This window comes from Stenella coeruleoalba (genome assembly GCF_951394435.1).
Source record: "Stenella coeruleoalba genome assembly, chromosome: 2".
NCBI classification, from domain to species: domain Eukaryota; kingdom Metazoa; phylum Chordata; class Mammalia; order Artiodactyla; family Delphinidae; genus Stenella; species Stenella coeruleoalba.
The window spans coordinates 136,014,623-136,042,149 of NC_137147.1; the positions used below are offsets into that span (position 1 = coordinate 136,014,623).

At 37.4% G+C, this 27,527-nt stretch overlaps 1 protein-coding gene across 5 annotated transcripts in view; it reads left to right on the top strand.

Moving 5' to 3' along the window:
• MYO9A (myosin IXA) overlaps positions 1 to 27,527 on the top strand; it is a 270,235-nt gene that overhangs the window by 215,156 nt on the left and 27,552 nt on the right. For all 5 annotated transcript variants that reach the window (XM_079912006.1, XM_079912009.1, XM_079912008.1 and 2 more), the window contains 8 exons: positions 4,491 to 4,538; positions 9,030 to 9,141; positions 11,083 to 11,144; positions 19,144 to 19,336; positions 20,802 to 20,930; positions 21,734 to 21,839; positions 22,591 to 22,722; positions 23,635 to 23,758. In XM_079912006.1, coding sequence (XP_079768132.1) covers positions 4,491 to 4,538; positions 9,030 to 9,141; positions 11,083 to 11,144; positions 19,144 to 19,336; positions 20,802 to 20,930; positions 21,734 to 21,839; positions 22,591 to 22,722; positions 23,635 to 23,758 — 906 coding nt within the window. The remainder of the gene's footprint in view (positions 1 to 4,490; positions 4,539 to 9,029; positions 9,142 to 11,082; positions 11,145 to 19,143; positions 19,337 to 20,801; positions 20,931 to 21,733; positions 21,840 to 22,590; positions 22,723 to 23,634; positions 23,759 to 27,527) is intronic.

A 27,527-nucleotide genomic window follows, 5' to 3' on the forward strand; every position in this document is an offset into this window, starting at 1 on the left:
ATTGTTTCCTTAATTTCTCTTTCTGATCTTTTGTTGTTAGTGTATAGGAATGCAAGAGATTTCTGTGCATTAATTTTGTATCCTGCAACTTTACCAAATTCATTGATTAGCTGTATTAGTTTTCTTGTGGCATCTTTAGGATTCTCTATGTATAGTATCATGTCATCTGCAAACAGTGACAGGTTTACTTAAGCTTTTCCAATTTGAATTCCTTTTATTGCTTTTTCTTCTCTGATTGCCATGGCTAAGACTTCCAAAACTGTTGGATAATAGTGGTGAGAATGGACACCCTTGTCTTGTTCCTGATCTTAGAGGAAATGCTTTCAGTTTTTCACCATTGAGAATGATGTTTGCTGTGGGTTTGTCGTATATGGCCTTTATTATGTTGAGGTAGGTTCCCTCTATACCCACTTTCTGGAAAGTTTTTATCATAAACAGGTGTTGAATTTTGTTGAAAGCTTTTTCTGCATCTATTGAGATGATCATATGGTTTTTATGCTTCAATTTGTTAATATGGAGTATCACGTTGAATTGCATATATTGAAGATTCCTTGCATCCCTGGGATAAATCCCACTTGATCATGGTGTATGATCCTTTTAATGTGTTGTTGAATTCTGATTGCTAGTATTTTGTTGAGGATTTTTGCATCTATAATCATCAGTGATATTGGTGTGTAATTTTCTTTTTCTGTAGTATCTTTGTCTGGTTTTGGTATCAGGGTGATGGTGACCTCATAGAATGAGTTTGGGAATGTTCCTTCCTCTGCAGTTTTTTGGAAGGGTTTGAGAAGGGTGGGTGTTAGCTCTTCCCTAAATGTTTGATATAATTCATCTATGAAGCCATCTGGTCCTGGACTTTGTTTGTTGGAAGATTTTTACTCACAGTTTCAATTTTCTTACTTGTGATTGGTCTGTTCATATTTTCTGTTTCTTCCTGGTTCAGTCTTGGAAGGTTATACCTTTCTAAGAATTTGTCCATTTCTTGCAGGTTGTCCATTTTATTGGCATAGAGTTGCTTGTAGTAGTCTCTTAGGATGATTTGTATTTCTGCAGTGTCGGTTGTGACTTCTCCTTTTTCATTTCTAATTTTATTGATTTGAGTCCTCTCCCTCTTTTTCTTGATGAGTCTGGTTAATGGTTTATCAATTTTTTTTATCTTCTCAAAGAACCAGCTTTTGGTTTTATTGATCTTTGCCATTGTTTTCTTTGTTTCTACTTCATTTATTTCTTCTCTGATCTTTATGATTTCTTTCCTTCTACTAACTTTGGGTTTTGTTTGTTCTTCTTTCTCAGTTCCTTTAGGTGTAGGGTTAGATTGTTTATTTGAGATTTTTCTTGTTTCTTGAACTAGGATTGTATTGCTATAAACTTCCCTCTTAGAACTGCTTTTGCTGCATCCCATAGCTTTTGAATCATCGTGTTTTCGTTGTAATTTGTTTCTAGTTATTTTTTGATTTCTTCAGTGATCACTTGGTTATTTAGTAAGGTGTTGTTTAGCCTCCATGTGTTTGTGTTTTTTACATTTTTTTCCCTGTAATTGATTTCTAATCTCATAGTGTTGTGGTCAGAAAAGATACTTGATATGATTTCAGTCTTCTTAAGTTTACTGAGGCTTGATTTGTGACCCAAGATGTGATGTATCCTGGAGCATGTTCCATGTGCACTTGAGAAGAAAATGTAATCTGCTGTTTTTGGATAAAATGTCCTATAAATATCAATTAAATCTATCTGGTCTGTTGTTTCATGTAAAGCTTATGTTTCCTTATTAATTTTCTGTTTGGATGATGTGTCCATTGGTGTAAGTGAGGTGTTAAAAGTCCCCCACTATTATTGTGTTACTGTCGATTTCCTCTTTTATAGCTGTTACCATTTGCCTTATGTATTGACATGCTCCTGTGTTGGGTGCATATATGCTTATAATTTTTATATCTTCTTCTTGGATTGATCTTTTGATCATTATGTAGTGTCCTTCCTTGTTTCTTGTAACATTTTTTATTTTAAAGTGTATTTAATCTGATATGAGTATTGCTACTCCAGCTTTCTTTTGAGTTCCACTTGCATGGAATATCTTTTCCATCCCCTCACTTTCAGTCTGTATGTGTCCCTAGGTCTGAAGTGGGTCTCTTGTAGACAGCATATACATGGGTCTTGTTTTTGTATCCATTCAGCAAGCCTGTGTCTTTTGGTTGGAGCATTTAATCCATTCACGTTTAAGGTAATTATCGATATGTATGTTCCTATGACCATTTTCTTAATTGTTATGGGTTTGTTTTTGTAGGTCCTTTTCTTCTCTTGTGTTTTCCACTTAGAGAAGTTCTTTATCACTTGCTGTAGAGCTGGTTTGGTGGTGCTGAATTCTCTTAGCTTTTGCTTGTCTGTAAAGCGTTTGATTTCTCCATCGAATATGAATGAGATCCTTGCTGGGTAGAATAATCTTGGTTGTAGGTTCTTCCCTTTCATCACTTTAAATATATCATGCCACTCCCTCTGGCTTGTAGAGCTTCTGCTGAGAAATGAGCTGTTAACATTATGGGAGATCCCTTGTATATTATTTGTTGTTTTTCCCTTGTTGCTTTCAGTAATTTTTCTTTGTCTTTATTTTTGTCAAATTGATTGCTATGTGTCTCTGAGTGTTCCTCCTTGGGTTTATCTGGTATGGGACTCTCTGCGCTTCCTAGACTTGCATGGCTATTTCCTTTCCCATGTTAGGGAAGTTTTCCACTATAATCTCTTCAAATACCTTCTCTGGTCCTTTCTCTCTCTCTTCTTCTGGGACCCCTATAATGCGAATGTTGTTGTGTTTAATGTTGTCCCAGAGGTCTCTTAGGCTGTCTTCATTTCTTTTCATTCTTTTTTTTTTTTATTCTGTTCCACAGCAGTGAATTCCACCATTCTGTCTTCCAGGTCACTTATCCGTTCTTCTGCCTCAGTTATTCTGCTACTGATTCCTTCTAGTGTAGTTTTCATTTCAGTTATTGTATTGTTCATCTCTGTTTGTTTGTTCTTTATTTCTTCTAGGTCTTTGTTAAACATTTCTTGCATCTTCTCGATCTTTGCGTCCATTATTTTTCCAAGGCCCTGGATCATCTTCACTATCATTATTCTGAATTCTTTTTCTGGAAGGTTGCCCATCTCCACTTCATTTAGTTGTTTTTCTGGGGTGTTATCTTGTCCCTTCCTCTGGTACATAGCCCTCTGCCTTTTCATCTTGTCTATCTTTCTGTGAATGTGGTTTTTGTCCCACAGGCTGCAGGGTTGTAGTTCTTCTTGCTTCTGCTGTCTCCCCTCTGGTGGATGAGGCTATCTAAGAGGCTTGATGGGAGGGACTGGTGGTGGGTAGAGCTGACTGTTGCTCTGTTGGGCAGAGCTCAGTAAAACTTTAATCCGCTTGACTGTTGATGGGTGGGTCTGGGTTCCCTCCCTGTTGGTTGTTTGACCTGAGGCAACCCATCACTGGAGCCTACCTGGGCTCTTTGGTGGGGCTAATGACAGACTCTGGGAGGGCTCACACCAAGGAGTACTTCCCAGAACTTCTGTTGCCAGTGTCCTTGTCCCCACGGTGAGCCACAGCCTCCACCCCCGCCTCTGCAGAAGCCCCTCCAACACTAGCAGGTAGGTCTGGTTCAGTCTCCCCTGGGGTCACTGCTCTTTCCCGAGTCCCGATGCATACACTACTTTGTATGTTCCCTCCAAGAGTGGAGTCTCTGTTTCCCCAAGTCCTGTCGAAATCCTGCAGTCAAATCCCACTAGCCTTCAAAGTCTGATTCTCTAGGAGTTCCTCCTCCCATTGCCAGACCCCCAGGTTGGGAAGCCTGACATGGGGCTCAGAACCTTCACTACAGTGGGTGGACTTCTGTGGTATAGGTGTTCTCCAGTTTGTGAGTCATCCACCCAGCAGTTATAGGATTTGATTTTATTGTGATTGTGCCCCTCCTACCATCTCATTGTGGCTTCTCCTTTGTCTTTGGATGTGGGGTATCTTTTTTGGTGAGTTCCAGTGTCTTCCTGTCGACGATTGTTCAGCAGGTAGTTGTGGTTCTGGTGTTCTTGCAAGAGGGAGTGAGTGCTCGTCCTTGTACTCCACCATGTTGAACCAATCTCCAATACCTTTTTATATTTAGCTCTAGGATGGAGAGTTTTCTAGAGCCAAAATATGCAAAGTGCAATCATTGAAATTAATAATCAGGTAATTAATGTTTAAAGTCAAATAATCATTTAAATTAATAATGGTGTGGCTTCTGGGCAGAACTGAGGTTTAAAAAGATAATTTCTAAAGTATCCTTCCATTCTGTTGCTTTTATGAGCACTGTGTTTTACTAAACATAAATTTTTTTTCTCACATATGCTTACTAGCACTGCGCGTTTCCTCTTGAGGAATAAAGAGCTGCTTATTTTATTACCTGTTGAGCAAATATCTCAGCATTTGCAAAGAAGTAAGAAACTATGTTAGTCTTCGTTATATCATATTTTCTGTATTTCTTTCCAACCAGGTGCCAAAAACAGAGAGAAAGAAAAGAAGGAAAAAAGAAACTGATTTAGTAAGTCGTAATCTATTTTTTTTATGTTACTAAAAAGTAATTTTTAGACCACTAGTCTGAGCTGTATCATACAGTATTTCTCTGGAAATATTTAAAGAATAAGTTTATCAGATGCCTAGGGGGTAATCATTTACGTCTTTACAAAAATTTAGAAAGACAAATGTGTCTTGAATTCTTTGGCTTGACTTGTTATTAATGGTGCCTTCCTAAAATGGTAGAAAACTGAAATGTTTACTCATGAAAAGTACAAATATGAACCCTTTTCAGAAGTAGGGGTAGGGAAGGAGTTTTTTAAGGAGCTCTCCCTCCCTTCTGAGGAATATGAGGACTACTTAGGATTTTACAAATGTTAAGTCCTAATTCAAGAGACATTCCCAAAGGCATTTGAGCATATTTTACCATTGTTCATGTTTTTATCTTTTGTATTATATGTCTCTATTGCATGCTTTACCATAATCTCTGTAATTGCAAGGATGAGTTAAGCCCTAGAGGAGCTCATAATCTGCTAGTGAAGGCAGGCATTTAAAAAATTACTACTTTTAGATGTGATAAGTATTATAGTAGATAGTACAAAGTGCTGTGGAAATACAGAAAGAGAGAATGAAGCAATACTTTACAGAAGAAAAGATGTTTTTGCTAGTTCTTATCAAGTGAGTAGTAGTTTAGACAGGCAGTATCTAGCCAGAGGGAAAGAGTATGTCCAGAGACACATGAGTGAAAAACCTGGCATGTTGAGCCAGTAGCTTTAATAGGCTCAAGTATTGCATGTTTATGTGGGGGTGGCTGGAAATGTAGGTAGAACTCTGGCCAGCACTCTACCTCCAAAATGCATCTAATATCTGACCATTTCACACCACCTCCACTGCTATTACAGTAGTCCAGTAATACTATGTGTTGTCTCATAATTGATCTGCCTTCTTATATTCTTCTCCCCTTACAGTTTTCTACATAATAGCCATAATGAACATTTAAAAACAAAAATCAGGTCATGTTCCTCCTCTACTCAGAACTCTCTAGTGACTTCCAGTGTTACTCAACATAAAACTCAGAGTTCTTACCATGCCTACAAGACTCGACATGATCTTGACCTTGACCTCTCTAAGCTTCATTTCTTCCCGCTCTCCCCCTGTTCCCTCTGCTTCAGTTGCATTTGCCTCCACCACCTTCTCCTCTTTCTTCCCAAGTTGTTTCCCCTGCTCGTCCTGTCTTCCTCCATTTCCCCTGAAAATGTTAAGCTTTAGGGCCTACAGAACCTGGATTCACCCCTGCCAATGGTAAATTCTAATCCTAGAATATTTATTGTTAACCTTATTAATAAATCAGGATTATAAATCATCCCCTATCACTTGTAAACCAAATTCTAAGGTTTTTTAGATCATTGCTTGTCACTTTTCCACTGTGTGTGTTAGAAGCATGATCTGACTCTATTTTAGCATGATCTTACCTGTTAAAGAGTTTCTTCCTTTACATGGAAGGAAAAGGAATCCTGAAAGTAGGATATTTAAGCCCTTAGCCTGGCTTACTTTTGTTCACCAATGGAGAAACTTTAGACAACTTAATCTTTGAGTCTCAATGTCCTCATGTATATAATGGGAGTATATATTATATAAAATAGGAGTAAAATAGAATTACATAAAACAGGTGTAATGTCACCCACCACTGAGGATTTTTGAGATTGTGTATGAAGTAAAGCGTAGGGAAGGTGGAGGAGTAACAGGAAGGCACCTGTTATTTAACAGGTAGTGTTTAGGCCTTCTATACATTTTAAGCCTTATAAGAATAATCTTTTTCATATCAATGAGGAAAAGAACAATACCTTGAGATAAAAATGAGTAAAGCATATGACATTAAAAAAAAAGAAAATTCATTAATTCAACCGCTATTATATTTCAGGGCCTGTGATAAGTGCAGGCCATAGAAAGAAATGTTAAGAAATATATGAATAAATGTTTATACTTAATAGTATTCAAATTAAAATGAAACAACAGTGATTTTCTACTTTGTCCATCTATGAGCAAAGTTAAATTAGTTACCTAGTTTGGAAAGATAAAGAAATATATAGATTTTTTTCAATACTGCAGATGGGGTTATTTGCATAACCTTCTTGGAGAAGGTACTTTAATAATGGTGTATTAAAAACCTTAAAAATATTAAAAACAAAACCAAAAAACCTTTGACGCAGCAATTCCGCATACAGGAATTTATCCAGTGGATATATCAATTTGTTCACACTGACATGTACAGGCTCTTTATTGAAGAGGAATTTGTAATAAATAAACGTTTTGAAAACAACCTAAATCAGTAAGGAAATGGTTAAATAAATTAGATACATCTATATAATATAATACTGATTGGCATTAAAGTAAGAGAAACCATTCTTTAAGATGTTTTATTAATTAAAAAGAGCAAAGAGCCAAACACTATATAGAAAGCTACTATTCATATATTTTTAAAAAACCAAAATACGTTTATAACTGTACACACACACACACACACACGCACACGCACACGCACATACACACAACATCTGAAAGTATGCACAGGAAACTGGTATCAGTGATTATTTCTATAAGAGGAACTAAACAGTTGGAATTCAGAGGTGAAAGAAAGGTTTTCATTGTATTCTATTTTGTACCTTTTGATCCATTTAGAATAAAGTCATTTTTTAATGAAACTAACTTAATATTAAGAGTTCCAGTAGAGGAAAATAATGTGCATGTGTGTGATTTACAGTTTCATTAAATAGAAGGATATCTGTGTGATAAAATGTCAATATCTGGAAATATTTGAGACATCACAGAGCCAAGGTCATATTATAAAGCTGTGGGATGGATGAACTGTGAGTTAGATCTTTTTCATTTAGTTAGTTGGTTATTTGATTAATTAAGACAAAAATGACTACTAATACTCCCCTAAATATATGTATGTATGTGTAAATGTGTGTATATATGTATTTATTTATTTTAAAAAATTGAGATATAATTGACATATAACATTATACTACTTTCAGGTGTATAACATAATGATTCAGTATTTGAACTATACCATATAGTTACCAAAATGGTAACAGTACCATTTTATAATCCCACCTGAAATATCTGAGGGTTCCAGTCTCTCCACATCCTCACCAATAGCTGGTTTTGTCTAATAGTTATAGCTATTCTAGAGGGTATGAAGTGGTTTCCCATCATGGTTCAGATTTGCATTTCTCTGGTAACTAATGATTTGAGCAGCTTTTCATGTGCCTCTTGGCCATTTATACTTCTTTGATGAACTGGCTATTCAATATTTTGCCCATTTAAAAAATTGAGTTGTCTTCTTATTAATACAGTTCTTCCTGTATTCTAGGTAGAAGTCCTTTATCAGATATACGATTTGCAAATATTTTCTCTGAGTCTGTGGTTTATCTTTTTATTTTCTTAATGGTACTTTGAAGTAAAAGTTGTAAATTTTAGTGAAGTCCAGAACAATGGATTTTAATGTTACAGAATATGAAGAGTTGATTGGTGTGGTTTTAGATTCCATATTTCAATTAACCTTTAAGTTACCATATGCAGAGTTTTAATATTGTGTCATTTTCTGAAAGGACAATTAAATCATTTTTCCATTTTCGAATTTCATATCTGTATGAAGCTGAATTTTCTTCATATTTTTCAAACTTAATTGCATACTGCCACCAGATTGCATACTGAAGTGGATATGAGAATCCAGTTGTCCTTTATTAAGCCAGACATCAAAGAGGTTTACAAAAATGTAAAACAGTACCCCTCTTGTCATTACTTTTTTTGTGTGTTTTATTTATTTATTTATTTTTGCGGTACGTGGGCCTCTCACTGTTGTGGCCTCTCCCATTGTGGAGCGCAGGCTCAGCGGCCATGGCTCACGGGCCCAGCCGCTCTGCGGCATGTGGGATCCTCCCGGACCGGGGCACGACCCCGCATCCCCTGCATTGGCAGGCAGACTCTCAACCACTGCGCCACCAGGGAAGCCCTGTGTGTTTTAAAGATACAGTTGTTTTTCATTAAAATGTTACTTATGTTAAGATGGAATATGTTTAATGATAATTTTAAGTGAATTGGATAGTTAAATTTTTTTTAGTTTTAATTTCTAACTCATATAAATAGAAGTATCTTGAGATCATCAGTAATTTTCAGAAGTGTGAAAGATTCTTGAGATTAAAAATAAAAATTTGAGAACTGCTGCTTTTAATTTAACATGCCAATTCAGAGTTGCGTAAGACAGCTCTTAAATGTTTATAGCATTGTTTTCTGATTTTCATATAAGTTGTTTTTGTCTGTACTAGATTGTTCACTTTTTGAAAGCAGGGATCATATATTTTACCTTTATTTTATTTCTCAGATCATAATTCTCCTCCTGGAATAAGTACCCAATGAAGACAACAGGGAATTGAAGGATTTCCCACTGCCCGACATGTTAGGGCAGCATTTACTGTGTTGGCTTTAACATAGATAGCTGTATTTTTTCCTTCAGGTAGAAGAGCACAATGGTCACATCTTTAAAGCCACCCAGTATAGCATCCCTACATACTGTGAGTACTGTTCTTCTTTGATATGGATAATGGACCGAGCCTCTGTTTGCAAATGTAAGTATGAGAGTTCTTTGAGGAATTTTTTAACCACTTGATATTTCTGTTTCCATGAGTTTTCTTAAATCTTCTTTAACATTAAGGAATAATTCACACTCCCTAATTCTTTAACTTCATCTCTCATTATAGTTCCCTTTACCTACTCTTTGTTGGCAAATAAGATATTTTGGTGTTCTTTGGTTACTGTACTTGCAGCTCACTCCATCTGAAATGCTCTTCTCTCAGATGTTAGTATGACATACTACTTCAGTTGATTCATGTCTCCACCCTCCTTTCTAAAATGCCACCCTGTCCCCCAATTCTCTATCCCTTTACTCAGCTTTTCTAGTCTTTATAGTAGTTATCACCACCCAAGATGATGTTAAGTATTCATTTGTTTTCTTGTTTGTCTGTCCCACTAGAATGTGTTCTCTATAAGGTCAGGAAACTTATCTGTCTCTTCTGTATACCTAGAAGTATACAGAACAGTTCTGGCACATTATAAGTTTTAGTAAATATTTATTGGGTAGATGGACCTATAGATGATTGGATGAATTAATGAACAAATTCTTAGATTATAACCAGAAAGGTACTTTTTCTACTATAATTCTTTATCAAAACCTTTAAATCCTAGAACGTGAGTGGAGATTTTTTGTGGGTCAGCTTGGTTCTGGCTTACAGAGGGTCTTTAGCGTCTACTCCTGTCATTCCATACATCTATCCTGGTGCTTTTAATAATTTTGTGAGTCTTTGTTTACTAGTGGGCCAGAACTGAATAAAAGAAATGTTAGGAAGGGTTGTGTCCAGTATGACAACAAGGATGGAAATCATGTTCACCATAGTGAAATCAGCACCTGGATATTGCTGGATATGTTCATTTGTTCTATGGTTCAAAAGTGATTTTCTTTTTGTTTTATTATCAGTAGTCTAAAAAAATTGCAGTGAAAGTGAAATTGGGAGTAGTTTGCCATGTACTTGACTGTTTAATGTTAGTCTGATTCCTGTAGGTTTGGTATGATTTTCTCTGTGATCTGAAACTGAAAATACAAAGAATCTGCTTTTTTTTTTTAATGACTTGGGTGGGTTTGGTTTGATTTCTTAACAGCATTAACTAACTTTTTTTGTGCTTATACTGGTGATTTCTCCAGTACAGTGGTATGGTCTCCCCTCCTTGATCTTGGCTTTGAAAACCCCTCAAGTCATGCTTTAGAAGCTCAAGAAGGATATTCAGGTGTTGATGTGCAGGAGCCAGAGCTGGTGTACCAAAATGATGTAGGCCAAGTAGTTTCTCCATATTCTCCTCTCAGCGTGCCCTTTGCACCTACTGCTGCCTAGCCACCCTGTTATCTCCTGCTCTGAGAAATTATTTCTGCTCTTAACTTCTTCCTTATCTCATCTTCCCAATCACTACTGATATTCTTTATGTTCTGTTTCCTCAGAGCTCTGTTCTGGACCTTCTAGGATAGTAAATAAGGCCTTTCTTATATCTTAGTATGCTGCCAAATTTGTTTTTATTTTAGTAAAGGTCTTTGACAGTAACGCTTTTCTTACCCATTGGAATGATTCTTAATAGGTATTTCTTTCATTTTAGCAGATCGTAGAACAAATTTAAGAGGGGAACATGAGCACTAGTTTGTGAATCAGACCACAGAGATACATATTCTGCTGGAATATGGTGGGGACAGGGGAGGAGGGGTGGGCAATCTTGAAAGAATAAAAAGCTTTTTCATAGACAGTGGTTAGAAATTTTAGGTATGTTTTTCAACTTCATTTTTCTGAATTGAATGAATTAAGACAATTTTTCATTCTAATACCATACAAAGTATATGTATGTGATACTATAGCAGTCTCAGCTTTAAAGGAAAAAATTTATGCTCAGAATAAAGCAGTAAACTTATTAAATTCTTGTCACTGATGTACAGACTTCTGAAAATGCTACATTCTTAACCTATTTTTCAGTATGCAAGTATGCTTGTCATAAGAGGTGCTGTCTGAAAACCACAGCCAAGTGCTCTAAAAAGGTAAGAAGTTATCATCTATGAGTAATAAATAACAGGTCTGTTGGTTTTTCGTGCCTTGTAGAAGGAAATCAAGGCCTCTTTGATGATTTTATAGAGTAGCAGTTTTCAAACTTTTTGGCCACAAATCACAGTAAGAAATACATTTTATATCATAATCCAGCATACACATATAGAGGGATGTGTATATATAACTGAATCGATTTTCCTGGAACTATATTTACGTTTACTACATGGGAACTACTAAACTGATTTCACAGCCGGCAACTTACTAAAACACTTCTTTTAAAGGTTTCCTACTTCTTTAAACACTCATAAATGTTTCTAGAAATTGTCTTGAAAGTGGTAGGCTACAATTAAAGATTTTAACATGAACAGTAAAATTCACCAGCATAGTTGGTGTTTTTACATATTTCTACTTGGATACACAGATCTAAAAGATACTGAACATGTACTCTGCTACCTTTATGCTTCAATGAAGCAACAATTTTGGAAATATTTCAGGCTTTTATTGGCGTATAATCACATTTTCTTATTAGTCACATATAATTTTAACAATACTATGCAAATCTGAACTATAATAAAATGTGTGTGCATGTTTACAGCCCTTGTATATAGTTTGCATCTGTTCCAAATTAGTAGACAAACATGGCAAAGTACAAAGAGAAATTTGACAAAGGGCTTAAAATACAACGAAGGTGGGGCATCTGCTTCCAGCTAAGACGAAGTAGCTTCTGGCAGACTAATATTCATGCTCATGCTGAGAACAGCTGAAAAAAGTCTGTTGCCTAGCATTAGAAAGTTGCCCAGGCAAATTGAATTTAGGGGCCTAGATCCTACAGAGAAGAGAATTACAGATTGGTGAATCTATATCTATGAGATGTTTCTCTCCTACTGGGAGTTTGTCAATTTTTGTTGTAGGGCAGGAAACCAAGATTCTGGGCAGAGGGCCACACTTAAGAGTCAGAGAAGCCATCAGTGCTCTTAGAAATCTGATAGAGTTATAGAGACAAAAGTTGGAGTTTGGGATTGCCAGGACTTGAGGGACCATGATCCAAACATATAGAGAAGTGAGCCTGAAACTCAGCGGTTTTTCCCTCAAGGCGTTTTCTGAATTCTTAAGCTGCACAGGGCAAGAGGCTAAGAAGCTAAACAGAAAAGCAAATTAAGAGTATTTTGCAGTCTTACAGTGTCAAAGAGAGAAAAATTGGACTTGGATGACCCACCTTTGAAAAAGGACCCTAGTCAATACTCTAGACTCTTCAGTGAGACCTGTGAAGAGGTATACCCCAGGAAGGAGGATGAAGCATTGATAGCATTGATCAACTGAGTTTTATAAAAACTGCAAGGCAGTCCTTGATTGGATTAAGATGATCTCTTCCTTTTTCTAGCTACCCACCTACAGAGAATAGCATGAATTCTCTCTAAAGAGAGGTAACATTGTTGAGAGCCTTTACAATTTGTTCATATATGAAATTAGACATTAAGAAATGAGACTAAGAAATAAACAGACAATATCTGTAGACTCATAGATGACCCATTACTGAATTCACACATGTACTTAAAAATTTTTTAATTAATATGTTTAGATGCTCGATAAAAAGATTTAAAATGGGGCTTCCCTGGTGGCGCAGTGGTTGAGAGTCCGCCTGCCGATGCAGGGGACACGGGTTCGTGCCCCAGTCCAGGAAGATCCCACATGCAGCGGAGCGGCTGGGCCCATGAGCCATGGCCGCTGAGCCTGCACATCCGGAGCCTGTGCTTCACAATGGGAGAGGCCATAATAGTGAGAGGCCCGCGTACCGGAAAAAAAAAAAAAAAGATTTTAAATGTCTTTTTTATCATAAAATTGAAATATATATATAAAAAAGAGCTAAATGGAAATTATAAAAATAAAAAATGAAATTGTAAACTCAAAAGACAGGTTTAACAGTGTATTGGCCATAGGAGAAGAGAAGATTGGTGAGCTGAAAAATAGATAAGTAGAGACATCCAAGCATAGAGAGTAAAAAGAATGGGGAAATACAGAAATAAACATAGAGACATATGGGAAAGGATGGAAGTTTCTTAAATGTGTGCAGTTGGAGTCCAGGAAGAAAAGAGAACAAGGGAGAAGCGGCATTTTAAGAGCTAATGGTCAACACGTCAACCACTTTCAACCTAAAGTGGGATAAATGCAAAGAACATCATACTAGATGAACAGTCCTCCAAATGGAAGAAAAGGAAAATTTCTTAAAAGCATTCAGAGGAGGGAAAAAAATAACCGCTACTAAAGGAGCAGTGAAAAGACTGACAACTGACTTATCAGTAGAAATGATGGAAGCCAAAAAGACAGTGGCTTGGCATATTTTAAGTGTTTTAAGAAAATAAAGCTAACTCAGAATTCTGTACTTGGTGACAGTAGCCTTCCAAAGTGAAAATGACGTGAAAACACGCCAGACAAAAACTCAGAATTTGTCATCAGCAGACCTGCTATAAAAGAAATACTAAAGATTCTCCAGGCAGAAGGAAAATGATCTCAGATAGAAACAAAAGTACAGGAAGGAGTGAAGAGCTATGGAAAGAGTAAATAATATGTGTAAATATAAATGAATATTGACTAAAAACAATAATAATGTTTTATGGCTTAAAATATAAAGAGAATTAAATTATGTGACAACACCACCACCAAGGTGGTTGGGAAAATGAAGTTAAACTATTCCAAGGTCCCTGGATTATCTGAGAAGTGGTGGCACAGTGGTTAAGAATCCGCCTGCCAATGCAGGGGACACGGGTTCAAGCCCTGGTCCAGGAAGACCCCACATGCCGCAGAGCAACTAAGCCCGTGTGCCACAACTACTGAGCCTGTGCTCTAGAGCCCACGAGCCACAACTACTGAGCCCGCGTGCCACAACTACTGAAGCCTGTGTGCCTAGAGCCCGTGGTCCTCAACAAGAGAAGCCACTGCAATGAGAAGCTTGCGCACCACAAGGAAAGAGTAGCCCCTGCTCGTCGCAACCAGAAAAAGCCCGCACACAGCAACGAAGACCCAACGCAGCCAAAAATAAATATATTTGACTTAAATATGTTAGGAGTATTTGTTGTAGTCTTTAAAGTAGCCACTAAAAGAATAGCAAATGAATATATAGCTAAAAAGCTAATAAAGGTGGGAAAATGGAAAAACAAAAAATACTTGATTAATCTAAGAGAAGATGAGAAATGAGAGAAACAGAATCATAAATCAGGTCAAAGAAAATAAATAGTGGATTGATAGATATAAGTCCAAATATATTGGTGATTACATTAAATGTTAATAGACCAAATACTTCCAATTAAAAGACTAGGATAGGAACTTCCCTGGTGGTCCAGTGGTAAAGAATCCACCTTCCAATGCAGGGGACAGAGGTTCGATCCCTGGTCAGGGAGCTAAGTTCCCACGTGCTGCGGGGCAACTAAGCCCACACATCACAACTAGAGAGAGAAAACCCACACACCACAACTAGAGAGAAACCCAAGCTCCGCAACGAAGAGACTGCATGCTGCAGCGTAAGATCCCCCATGCCTCAATGACCTGATGTAGCCAAAATATATATATATTAAAAACAAAAAGACTAGGATAGGGACTTCCCTGGATGTCCAGTGGGTAACACTCCACACTCCCAATGCAGGGGGCCTGGGTTCGATCCCTGGTTAGGGAACTAGATCCCACGTGCATGCCGCAACTAAGAAGTCCGCATGCCACAACTAAGAAGCCCATATGCCGCAACTAAGCGTCCGTATGCCACAACTAAGAAGTCTGCATGGCGCAACTAAAGATCCCGCATTCCGCAACGAAGATCCCATGTGCTGCAACTAAGACCTGGCACAGCCAGAATAAATAAATAATTTTTTAAAAAGACTACGATAAAACCAACTGAAAAATCTCAGTGATATGCTATTTACAAGAAACATACTTAAATATGTTTAAAAAAAATACAGAAGGTTGAAAGCAAAAGGATAGATAGATATAGCATGCAGAGACTAATCAATAGAAAAGTGGTGTAGCTGTAATAATACTAAAATGTACTTTAGGATGACAAACATTACTTCAGGTAAAGGTGTTTCATAATGATGAAATGGTCAAGCCATTAGGGAGCTATAAAAATTCTAACTTTAGAAGAGTCTATTATTATAGCTTCAATACCTGGAAGACAAAAATTCAGTAAGGATGCAACTGATTTAAAAAACACACTTAAAAATCTTATCTACTTGGGGCTTCCCCGGTGGTGCAGTGGTTGAGAGTCCACCTGCCGTTGCAGGGGACACGGGTTCGTGCCCCGGTCTGGGAAGATCCCACATGCCGCAGAGCGGCTGGGCCCGTGAGCCATGGCCACTGAGCCTGCGCGTCCGGAGCCTGTGCTCCACAATGGGAGAGGCCACAACAGTGAGAGGCCCGCGTACTGCAAAAAAAAAAAAATAATCTTATCTACTTGATGTGTATTGAACCCTGCATCTTACAACTGCCTGAATACACAGTCTTTTCAACTGCACATGGAACATTTGACAAAATTGATCATATGTTGGGCCATTAAGCAAGTCCCTACAGATTTCAGAGGATTGAATATTTTGAGAGTATATTCTTTGACCAGAATAAAATTAAGCTGTAAATCAACATAAAGATAACTAGACAATCCTCAAATGAAAATGGAAAAATATTTTGAACGAAATGATGAGGAAAGTATGACACAACAAAAGTGTGGGTATAGCTAAATTTGTGATTAGAGGAATATTTATAGCTTTAAGTATATATTAATATACATTAATAATATATTAATGTACAATACATTATAATACACATTAGAAAGGATACAAGGATAGAAATTATGTAAACTTCCATCTGTCGAAGGTAGGAAAAGAAAACCTAGCAAATTAAACCCAAAGGCAATAGAAAGAAGATAATAAAGATAAATAAATGAAATGAAAAACATCTATACAAAAGATAAAAAGCTACAAAGCTAAATTTTAGTTCTTTGAAAAGACAATGCATAAACTCTTAGCAAGAGTGATCAATAAAGAGAATTTTTAAAAAACCAAATCATTCACAAGAAGAAAAACATACACCACAGATACTACAAACATTAAAAGGAAAATAAAAGGCTATTATGGACACCTTGATGCTAATAAATTTGACATTTTAGATTAATTGGGCAAATTCCCACAAAAACACAACTAAGTTAAACTAAGTCAAGGAAAAATAGAAAATCTAAAGAGTTATATCTATTAAAATAGAATCTGTAATTGAAAAAGCTTCTCACAAAGATATCTTCCGGCCCAGATGGTTTTGCCATTGAATATTTCCCAGTGTTTAAGGAAGAAACACCACCAGTCTTTTACAGACTCTGCCCGAGAATGGTAAAGAGTAAATACTTCAGTACTTTTTTCCCAAATTGACGAATGAAGATAGTGAAACTTTGAAGTCAATCATGATAAGGATAAAGGAAAATTTCAGTTCAGGCTGTATCATAAGCTTAGATGTAAAAGCCTTAACCAAAATGTTAGTACATTGAATCTGTGCTAATGACAGGTGAAAAAAAAAAAGACTTCATGATAAAGTTGTTTTTTTTTTTTTTTTTTTTTTGCGGTACATGGGCATCTCACTGTTGTGGCCTCTCCCGTTGCGGAGCACAGGCTCCGGATGCACAGGCTCAGCGGCCATGGCTCACGGGCCCAGCCGCTCCGCGGGATGTGGGATCCTCCCGGACCGGGGCACGGACCCGTGTCCCCTGCATTGGCAGGCGGACTCTCAACCACTGCGCCACCAGGGAAGCCCGATAAAGTTGGTTTTTAATCCATAAATGCAAAGTTGGTTTATGGAAAAAATCATTCAAAAATCAGTTGATGTAATTCACCACATTGAACTAATAAAGAAAAAAATATGGTCATCTCAATAAATACAAAAAAAGTTTTAGATAAATTTCAAAAAGCACTCACCATTCAAAGAAAAAAAAAATCAACCACAGAGTGGAAGAAGATATTTGCAGCTTGGATCTACAATATCTAAAAAGCATCTACAAGTCAGTAAGAAAGAGATGGTCAACTCTGTGGGAAAATGAGCACATAATTTAAGCAAGCACCTCACAAGAGAGGATTTCCAAATGACCAATAAACCTATGAAAAGGTGACCAACTTCACTAATCATCATCAGGGAAATGCAAATTGCAATCATAGTGAGGTATATACCCACTAGAATAGCTAAAATGAAAAACATCTTAACAAGGATATAAAGCAATTGGAACTTTCATACATTACTGGTAGGAGCTTGAGTTAACCTAACAGCTCTCGAAATTATTTGGCAGTACCTATCAAACCTGAACATAAGCATTTCTCATGACTTAGCAGTGCCACTCTAAGATATATACCCAACATATATACATAGATATCTGTGCCAAAAGACAAAAGAACATTTATATCAGCACTATTTGAAGTATCCCCAAACTGAAAGAAACCTGAATGTCCATCAACAGTAGAATGAATAAATAAATTGTGGTATATTTGTATAATGGAATACAATATGGCAGTGAGATTAAACTGTGGGTACTCACAAACATAATGTTGAGTGAAAGAAGCCAGAAACAAGAATACATACTGTATTATTCAAAAATAAATAAAGTTCAAGAATAAATGAAACTTAACTCATGGAATGCATATTATATGTTATCATTAATATAATGTTCAAAAGCAGTTAAGACTAATTTGAAGTGATAGAAATACAGATACTGGTTATTTGTGAAAGGTGAAATGCATAGTAGTTGGGAGGGTCTTGAGAGGGAGATAACTACTGGTTATATTCTATTTCTTGATTTGGGTTCTGGTAAGAAGTGTGCATTCATTTTGTCTAAGTCTGTCAAGCTGTACACTTAACGAGTTATATACTTTTTAATATATGTGTCATACTTCAATAAAACTTTATTTAAAATATACAAGGAAATTACTTCGGACAGAAAATAACTAAAGACACCCTGCCACCCCTTCCCGCAGAAGAAAAAAAGAAAATAACTAAAAACATATATTGATTTTACAATAAGAACTCAGAGTTCACTTTTTCTCAGTTGAGAATAGTAAAATTAGTTTTTCCCTTAATTTCAAGAAATAGAAATTTTTAGCATGTTTGCTTTAGATTAGTTGGTTTCAAATAAAACTATTTTGAAGTTTTTATTTAATACCTTCAAGAATTTTATTTTTTTGCTTTCACAAGTCTTACTATTAACATTCCCGATGCCCTAGGGATAGCCATAACATTTAAATAAATAGATTATACGTGTGCATGTGTGTGTCCTAGTAATAGGAAAAAGATTGGCTAAAGTTATTTTGTTTTAATTATTGCAGCAAACATTATTTTATTTCTTTTAACTATTTATTAAGCATTTGCCATATACCAGATACTGTGCTTTGTATGTTCACCTGTAACTTAATTTTTACAATAACCCTCTGAGATAGAAAGGTGATATTCCTATTCCCAGCTATAATCTAGTTGCAAATATGAAATAACCTAATTCATATAGTGACAATATATGCCTCTGCCTTTAGCTATGACATCAATAGTCCCTTAAGTTTACATAAACACCGAAGCGTTCTTATGCTTCAGAAATTAGTGACAACTAATTAATTTTAAATCAACAGATTTTCAAATGGTACTTGGTGAATGTTTAACATACAAAGTCTATCCCCTTTCTCCTTTGCCCACATCCCATCTTTACATGAAGAGATTTTTTTAATAGAAAGGGAAACAGTAATCAGTTGCCACTGCCTCCATTCTGCCCCATTATTTGGCAGGGGTCGGGAGGATTCCTAGTGGAAGAGGATTGAAACTAACAGCTCATATATTTATACTCTCAGCATTTATCATAATTCCCTTTCCTCCCAGCTTTCATAACTGTGCTTGTAAAAGTTGAGGAAAATAAAAAGTAGTTACTCTTAAAGAATTGGATAAATATATTTAACAATGTTTGAATGTATTTGGAAACAAAAATTATTTTCCATTTAGTATGATCCAGAGCTATCATCTCGACAGTTTGGGGTTGAATTATCCCGTTTGACCAGTGAAGACCGAACTGTTCCTTTGGTGGTGGAAAAACTTATAAACTACATTGAAATGCATGGATTATACACAGAAGGTATTTACCGAAAGTCTGGTTCAACTAATAAAATCAAGGAGCTTCGACAAGGTCTAGATACAGGTAAGATAGTGCCCTCTAAATCAAGACCAAATAATTTTATTTAAATAGGTCATCTTATGCTCTTAGTTTTCATCACATGTTGATCATTTTCTTGCAGCCAGAAGAGTGCAGTCTTTTCTGTGGTGCTTGTTTTATCATTTGTAGCTTTCAAAAGAGTCTTTGTTTTTATGTGGTCAATTCAGCAAACATACATTGCATATCATTTGTACAGGCATTATTAGGTACTTCAGACAGATCTCATTTAATCTTTTTTTAACAGTCTGGTAAGATCATGTCTTTAATTTACAAAGAAGAAAATTTAGGTTCAGGGAAATTGAATAATGAGCTGTCGATGAGTTGCAGGGCACTGTGCTGATGTTTTTGTATTAATTTTCACAACAGATCTTTGTACTAATCTTCCCAAACAGTGATTATTATCCCTGTTTACAGATGAAGAAACTGAGGCTTACAGAGGATCTTGCCCAAAGACTCACCACCAATAAGTGACAAAGCTGGCATTTAACCCATAATCTAAACTATTGCCTGTTAGTCTCTGTTATTCTGACTCCAAGTGGTGCTCTTTCTGATGCATATTCTTGCCTTCCTACATTGATGACATAGTTATTTAAATGGATAAGTAGTGAACTGAACATGTATCTGTGTAGAGCTCTAGCCTCAGTCCTGGAATGTATGCAGAGGTTTGACTTTGGCTTTATGTTCAACTTCTACTCTTCACCACTATTAGAAAGGAATAGATTTTTTTTTTTTTTTGTCGCACTGCATGGCTCGTGGGATCTTAGTTCCCCGTCCAGGGATTAAGCCTGGGCCCTCGGCAGTGAAAGCACGGAGTTCTAACCACTGGACCACCAGGGAATTCCCAGGAATAGATCTTTTTGAATCACATATAGGTGCAAAGTTTGTCCCTGTGTCACCAAGAATCTACCCACAGGCATCATTCATCCTATATCATCCCAATCATCTCATGTATAACCCTAGGGAGTTTATAAGTGAAGCAGAGTAAAGATTTTCTTTACATTTCCTAAGCTCAATTATCACTGTCATTTCATCTCTGAGAATGACTTAAAATCAGTCTGACTTTTAGAAACTGTCCTTTGAGCCTTTTTTATGTTTGTCATCTGAAGCATCACTACTAGAAGTATCGTTCACAGACCAATCCACAAGAGAAGTACAGAAATTGAGAAAAAGCATTTAGAAACATTCATAGCAATTTAACAGTGCCTTGACATGAAAACTTGTGATCTTTTATTTTACACATCTATCAGTCCGCGACATTTGAAAAACAACCAACAAACAACAACTGTTCCTTTACCACAGTAGGAGCACTGTTCCAAAGCATGGAATTAGATTGTAGAAGATAGTCTGATTAAGAACATGAAGGCATTTTTCAGTCATGATAGTTTCTAAGGTGAATTATTTGACTCTCTGCATGTTTTGGCTTTCTTATCTAACTCTTGTCTCTGAATAGATGCTGAGAATGTAAACCTAGATGACTATAACATACACGTCATTGCAAGTGTATTCAAACAATGGCTTCGTGATTTGCCCAATCCACTCATGACCTTTGAACTCTATGAGGAATTTCTTCGAGCTATGGGTAAGCACAGGCTTCCTGGGTTCAGGGAAGGCCTGCACTTGGGAAAGGAATGCCATCTTCATATTAGATTATTTAGCCGTCCTCTCAGTTGGTTTAGTTCATATAGATCCAAAAGTGATACAGTCAGTACAAAACTGCCAGTGAACTCTCACCTATTCAAATGTTAACTTTTTTAGAAACTCATTAAAAGGTCAGTGTCCTAAAAACTTTCTGAGCAGGTCACCTAGTTGCTTCTTACAAAGAGATTGAAAGACTAAGGTTATAAACAAATTTAAAAATTAAATAGGAGATTTATATTCATTTAAATTGTGAATCTAGGCAAGAACTCAGTGTAAAGTTGGCTATCTATTTTAAGCCATGCCTAACATGTTGGTTTAGTTTTTCAGTGCTACAGATGTGTAGGATATTGATTAAGGCCTACCTACAGGTGTTTAGGCCCTGAGGCCTGACTCCTCAATTCCCATAAGACTGATTTATAACTTATATAACAATTGATTAATTTTAATGGGGAATTGGTTTGCCACAAAATGCCTGAAAAACTAGGGCATCTCTTGCCCCTTGCTGTAATCAAGAATTACTGGGCTATAGATTAAAACTCATGAGACTGCTTAGAGAGTATAGAACTCAAACAAAGGGAGATTAGTGGTAACTGTGAGTTGTTCTTCTGCTATACAGGTATAGCTAAAACTCCTAAAAATCAACCCTAGAGCCAGTCGCCCTTGCTACCTAGGGTCTGTCCAGAAGGAATATGTAGTGTATAAGAGAGGATATTCATTCTTATTTGCTGCTCTTACTGCTTTCAGGCCTTCAGGAGAGGAAAGAGACAATCCGTGGTGTATACTCTGTGATTGACCAGCTCTCCCGAACTCATCTCAATACACTGGAACGCCTCATCTTTCATCTAGTCAGGTAACTTCAAGAAACAAAGGAACACTTAACAGTTTCTCTTGGATTCTTTTAAATAAATGAAGAGCTCCTTCGTATGAAAAACTGACAGATCTTTTTTTTTCCTGTTGATAAAGTCAATGCCTCAAACAGGTGGTTATGATTCCTTGGAGCAGAAATCCTCAGCTGAGTTAGATTGCATGGCAGGTGCTTCTCTGCCCTGTTTGAGCCATGTAACACCTCAGTCTCATGGTGGCACTGTGTAGCCTAGCCTGTTATCTAACTCCCGAGCTAGAAAGGCTGTGTGTCTGTTGACATAACCTAATTCATAGGAGCTCAGGAATTGACTGACAAAAGACAATTCAGGGGTAGTCTCTTTTCTTCTGATTGTAAATATTAGCAATGGTTGGGAAGAAAGCCACCTTTTTCTTTGGATAAATATCTTATATGACTGTTTGAAAATGCCTTAAAGTGTGTACATTGTGTAGACGTGTTCATCTAGTAACGGTGACCTGGGGCAGTGAGTCACAAATTTTTCCTTGATCAGCTATCTGCTTGCCTGAATTGCTTCAAGGAACAGAGTAAAAGTACACTTTCCAGAGGCAAAGGAACAGATTTGGGAAAAGCCTACAGTATCTTCCTTCAACTGATAGGAACATCTTTCCAGTACTATGCAGTTGATGTCATTGATCTTATTTCTCTCTCATCTCTTCTGCCTACCTCCCTGCAATTTTCCTTTTTCATCCTAGTTTCACTTGGTTTTTTTGTTTCTTAGGATTGCTCTACAGGAAGACACTAATCGAATGTCTGCTAATGCTTTGGCCATTGTATTTGCACCCTGCATTCTCCGCTGCCCTGACACCATCGACCCACTACAAAGTGTGCAGGACATCAGTAAGACTACCACGTAAGGCCAGTCACCATCACCTCTGCAAGACCCCAGGGACTTCTGAGTCAGTGTAGTCACTTTATCCAGATATCAAACATAGTGAATGATTTCTTTTTTTTTCCTTTTTCTTTTTTTTGACCATGCTGCGTGTCTTGCAGGGATCTTAGTTCCCCGACCAGGGATCAAACCCGGGCCCCCTGCAGTGGAAGTGCAGAGTCCTAACCACTGGACCACCAGGGAGTTCCCCTAGCAAATGATTTTTTTTTTTAAGTTCATATGTTTTTAATAAGATTGCTAGGTGCCACTGGGCTTTTTTATGCTGAAGATGAAAAATTCCTTTAGGTTCTATTCAACTAAGCATCATTTGTTTTGAAGGGCCTTATTTTTTAAATTTGGCTTTTCTTTAGGAATGATTATAGTTTCCAAATGTATTTTAAAATACCATTTTACCAAATTACATATACTTTGTGTTTTCCTGTAATCTAGTCTAACTGTAGTCTTATGGCTCCGAATCCCTTTGGTCTTAATACTTCAATATTCCTGTATTTCACCTTGCCCTTTTTTCATGGACCTCTGATTTCCTTCTAGAGTGGTGATTCTTAACCTTTTCTGCAAAAGGAGCTTTCCCCAAAAAAGCCTAGTGTTTGTGTCCCGTTCCCAGAGAGTGATTTAATTGGTCGGGGGTGTGGCCTAGGCATTGGGACTTACAACTGCTCCTCAGATGGATACTAAAGTGCAGCCAAAGTTGTGAACCACCATTATAAACCCTGTCTCTTAGCTCATAAAATAAGGGATGTTGATTTTTCTTTTATCCTCCAACTATCTACCACACTTAGCTGAAAAATAGTCTGTGGGTGCTACAATTTATTTGATTTGACAATTTATTTGATTGACTTCAGCACTTAACAGTTTTCTCTTTTCCTGTTTCAGCTGTGTGGAGCTGATTGTTGTGGAACAAATGAATAAATATAAGGCTCGTCTCAAAGACATCAGTAGCCTGGAATTTGCTGAGAATAAGGCAAAGACCAGGCTGTCACTGATTCGTAGATCAATGGTAAGATGCAGGACATGGAATCACAGGGGGAAATGGGAGCCTTCCTCAGATTTTAAGTACATATTATGATATGTAGAGAGAGATTATTCTCCGAATCTTTTTCACATGGAACAAGTGAAAAAAAAAAAAGTCACCTTATCTCAGGGTACTATGTATGCCTCATGTTTGTTCTTTGAGCTGTCTTTAGTTATATACACAGAATACAGTTAACTATGAAGAATTTTTAAAATCAAGTATTTGGGTAAAATGTTGGTGGTTTAATAATTTGCCCTGTTTTCTTTTCCTGTCCTTTCTATGAAAACGTAACCCACCCTAACTTTTGAGTCTACTTTCTTCCACCGTCTGTTCCCAACCTCAACCATGTCATTTTTGGTGGTCCTGCCAATAGTTCTGGGATGTAGAGAACTTACTCACTTGCAAGAATGCGAGTCATAGGATATAGAACTCCACTATGAGTCTACTATTATCAAATAAAGATTTCTTTGAGGGTTTATTGCTAGGTTTTGAAAAAAGCCTTACAAAAATGATAATTTATTTCTTCCATTTGCCCATTTGTCTGTTTAACATCTTCCTTTGTAACTGGTGACCTATATATAAACAACTCCATTTCACACTGACCAATAATCAGTAGGGTCTAGATAACTGGAAACCTATTGTTGCATTAAAGTTTAATTATTGCCCATTTACTACCCTTCCCCTGAATTGTAAAACAAAACTGTATTAGTGAACACCCAATCAGATCCCCAGTAAATCTCTAAAGAGAAACAGGCTTCCCCATCATTGTGCCCATGTTTTTGCAGAGGCCCAGCAATACTTCCTCTATACTTGGTAGTTTATACTTAGGTTAGCATTAAAGTAACTCCATTTCTTCCTTTACTATTAAACTGCCTGGCACAGGACAAGTGCACAACAAATGTCTGTAGATTAAGTTAATGAAGGGTGTTCTCTAAAAACAAACATAAACACAGAATTTCTCCAGTCAGTAAAGGTATTAAATAAAGCTCATCACAGAACACGTTCTGAATCTTTTCTCCAGGAAATGAAAACAGAAAGCCCATTTAAAGGTGAAACCCTGGGCTTCCCTGGTGGCGCAGTGGTTGAGAGTCCGCCTGCCGATGCAGGGGACACGGGTTCGTGCCCCGGTCCAGGAGGATCCCACATGCCGTGGAGCGGCTGGGCCCATGAGCCATGGCCACTGGGCCTGCGTGTCCGGAGCCTGTGCTCCACAACGGAAGAGGCCACAACAGTGAGAGGCCCACGTATCGCAAAAAAAAAAAAAAAAAACCCTTTCTGTCGTATGAATTTTTATGAACTCAGTTCTGAGAGGCCCAAGTTAGCAGTGCCCATCCAGGGAAGACAGGAAGAGACCTTTTACATAAGGCTACTTTTCAAAGCAGGTAGACAAGCTGTGCTTTTTTGCTGATGCTGCGGAAGACAGATATATTCATTCCATTGAAAGATTAAACCTCTTTAATGGGGCAATGACATGTACATTCTAACCTTCTGCTTTCCTTTTCATGTCCTTCCTAATCCAGAAACCTGTACTAATTGCAGTTAGATTTATGAGCATTACCCGCAATTCAGTCTCGGTATGTATTAATATTGCAATGTGTCACAGCCACTTTACATTATTGTCTCTCATCCATCCAGGAGTTGTTCTGCTCTGTCTATCATCCATGCCTGTCCACCCTCCATGTGCAGCCCCAATTCAGGTCCCACTTCCTGATCAGCCTTCACTTGCTTTTCTCTTACTCTCTTTCTTTAGAACCTTTGTTTTCTTTCCTCTGTGTCATGCAGTTGAACAATGTCCATTTATAATACACTGGTTTTTCCTCTTTGTCAAATAGCCTCTTTGTGGATTTCTTCTTTGGTTGGATCATTGAAAGGTGAACATTGAAAGCATTAAGGTATCAAATAAATTTCTGCTCTGTGAGCTTTGTTCTCATCAGTCTCTTCCTTTATTACATAAAAACCTATTACTGTTTTTAGCATCCTCCATCATTAGAAATGCTTATTTGCCCATTTCTATCTGTGACTTTGATGGTGTCTTCCTAGACGTAGAAGTATGACTGTTATCTACTCAGCATTTTTTAGACAGTGCTGCAAGTAGTAGTGAGCAAATTGATGGACTGGTTCTAGACTTAAATAATAATAGTATAATAGATCTCATACCAGGATTTCATATAAAAAAAAGAATGGAGAGATGGAACACCAATATATATGGAAACTAATTGCAAAGACTATCCATCTATGTGTAACCAGTTCATTAAGGATGTCAATTTGCTGGGATATAAATGTCAGTCAGTTTTGCTTTTTATCTAGTAACTGCCTTCCAACTCTACCATGTCAAAATCCCCTTTTCTACTGGATATCAACTACCTTAAGAGCATCTTTTGACTATTCCATAATTTTTAAATGCTCTAGTCTTAGTCTGGTATTTAAGACTTAGTTCTCTTCATATTATATCTTCATATTATAACATCAGCCACAGGCTTGATCCAGTACTCATCACTTTCTTCCAGGATAGACTAGACCTTAATCTGGGGCTGAAAACTTTGGGGGTGAGTGAGTAGGTTCTTTTTGTCACACACTTCTGCCCTCCCTCCTTTTTTCCTTGTTTTTTTTTTTTTAATTTGGAAATTCTAGAACATACCTGACTCCAAGAGTTGTTTGTTTTGTTTTTGTTCTTTTAAATTTTTTATTTATTTATTTATATTTTGGCTGCGTTGGGTCTTCATTGCTGCATGTGGGCTTTCTCTAGTTGTGGCGAGTGGGGACTACTCTTTGTTGTGGTGCGCAGGCTTCTCATTGTGGTGGCTTGTCTTTGTTGCAGAGTACGGGCTCTAGGCACGCAGGCTTCATTCAGTAGTTGTGGCACATGGGCTCAGTAGCTGTGGCTCGCAGGCTCCAGAGCACAGGCTCAGTAATTGTGGCTCACGGGCTCTAGAGCACAGGCTCAGTAGTTGTGGTGCATGGGCTCAGTTGCTCCATGGCATGTGGGATCTTCCCGGACCAGGGCTCGAACCTGTGTCCCCTGCCTTGGCAGGCAGATTCTTAACCACTGCACCACCAAGGAAGTCCCTGCCCACCCTCTTTCTTGTGCTGTTTCTTCCTCTGGTGTTGAAACTGAGAGGAGTGATATAGGAAAGGCAGAATTCTACGTGATATGCCAGTATTGAGGTGACAATATTCTTGGTTGTTCAGCACTACTATTCAAACTCATTGTCAGTAGGCTAAATGAAGATAAGTGGTATCTCCAATTGACCCTGCTGACAGTGAGCAGAAGGCTATAGGCATTGGCAGTCCCTTGCTTTGGTTACACCTTCTGGCTAAACCTGACGGATGGCATTCATACTGTGCGACTCTGATATGTATGTCTTTTTTTTGCCTCAAGACGTTACCCAATCAGATCTACCTCCCATGGCCAGTTCTAGGGCCTACAAGCACACTGGGGGAAAGGTTACATTTTTCATACCTCTTGGTTCCCAAGAACTCAAGGTGGGTAAGTCTTGCCTACCTCTCTATCTGACTCTTCCCACCACACTCTTTCCCCACTTCTCTTTTCCCCTGTGCATATAACAGAGTTGCAAATCAGTAAGTCTTCTGCCTATAAAGACAACCAAATGGAATGAAATACCAGTTTCCCTTTCTTTTAGATGAACTCAAATCTTGATTCTTACCTTCTGGATTCAGTGATGACACTGCCGTTTTCCTGTAAGAGGGGAGGGAATATCCTCTTTTCATAAACTCTGTGTTTCCCTGAAATTCC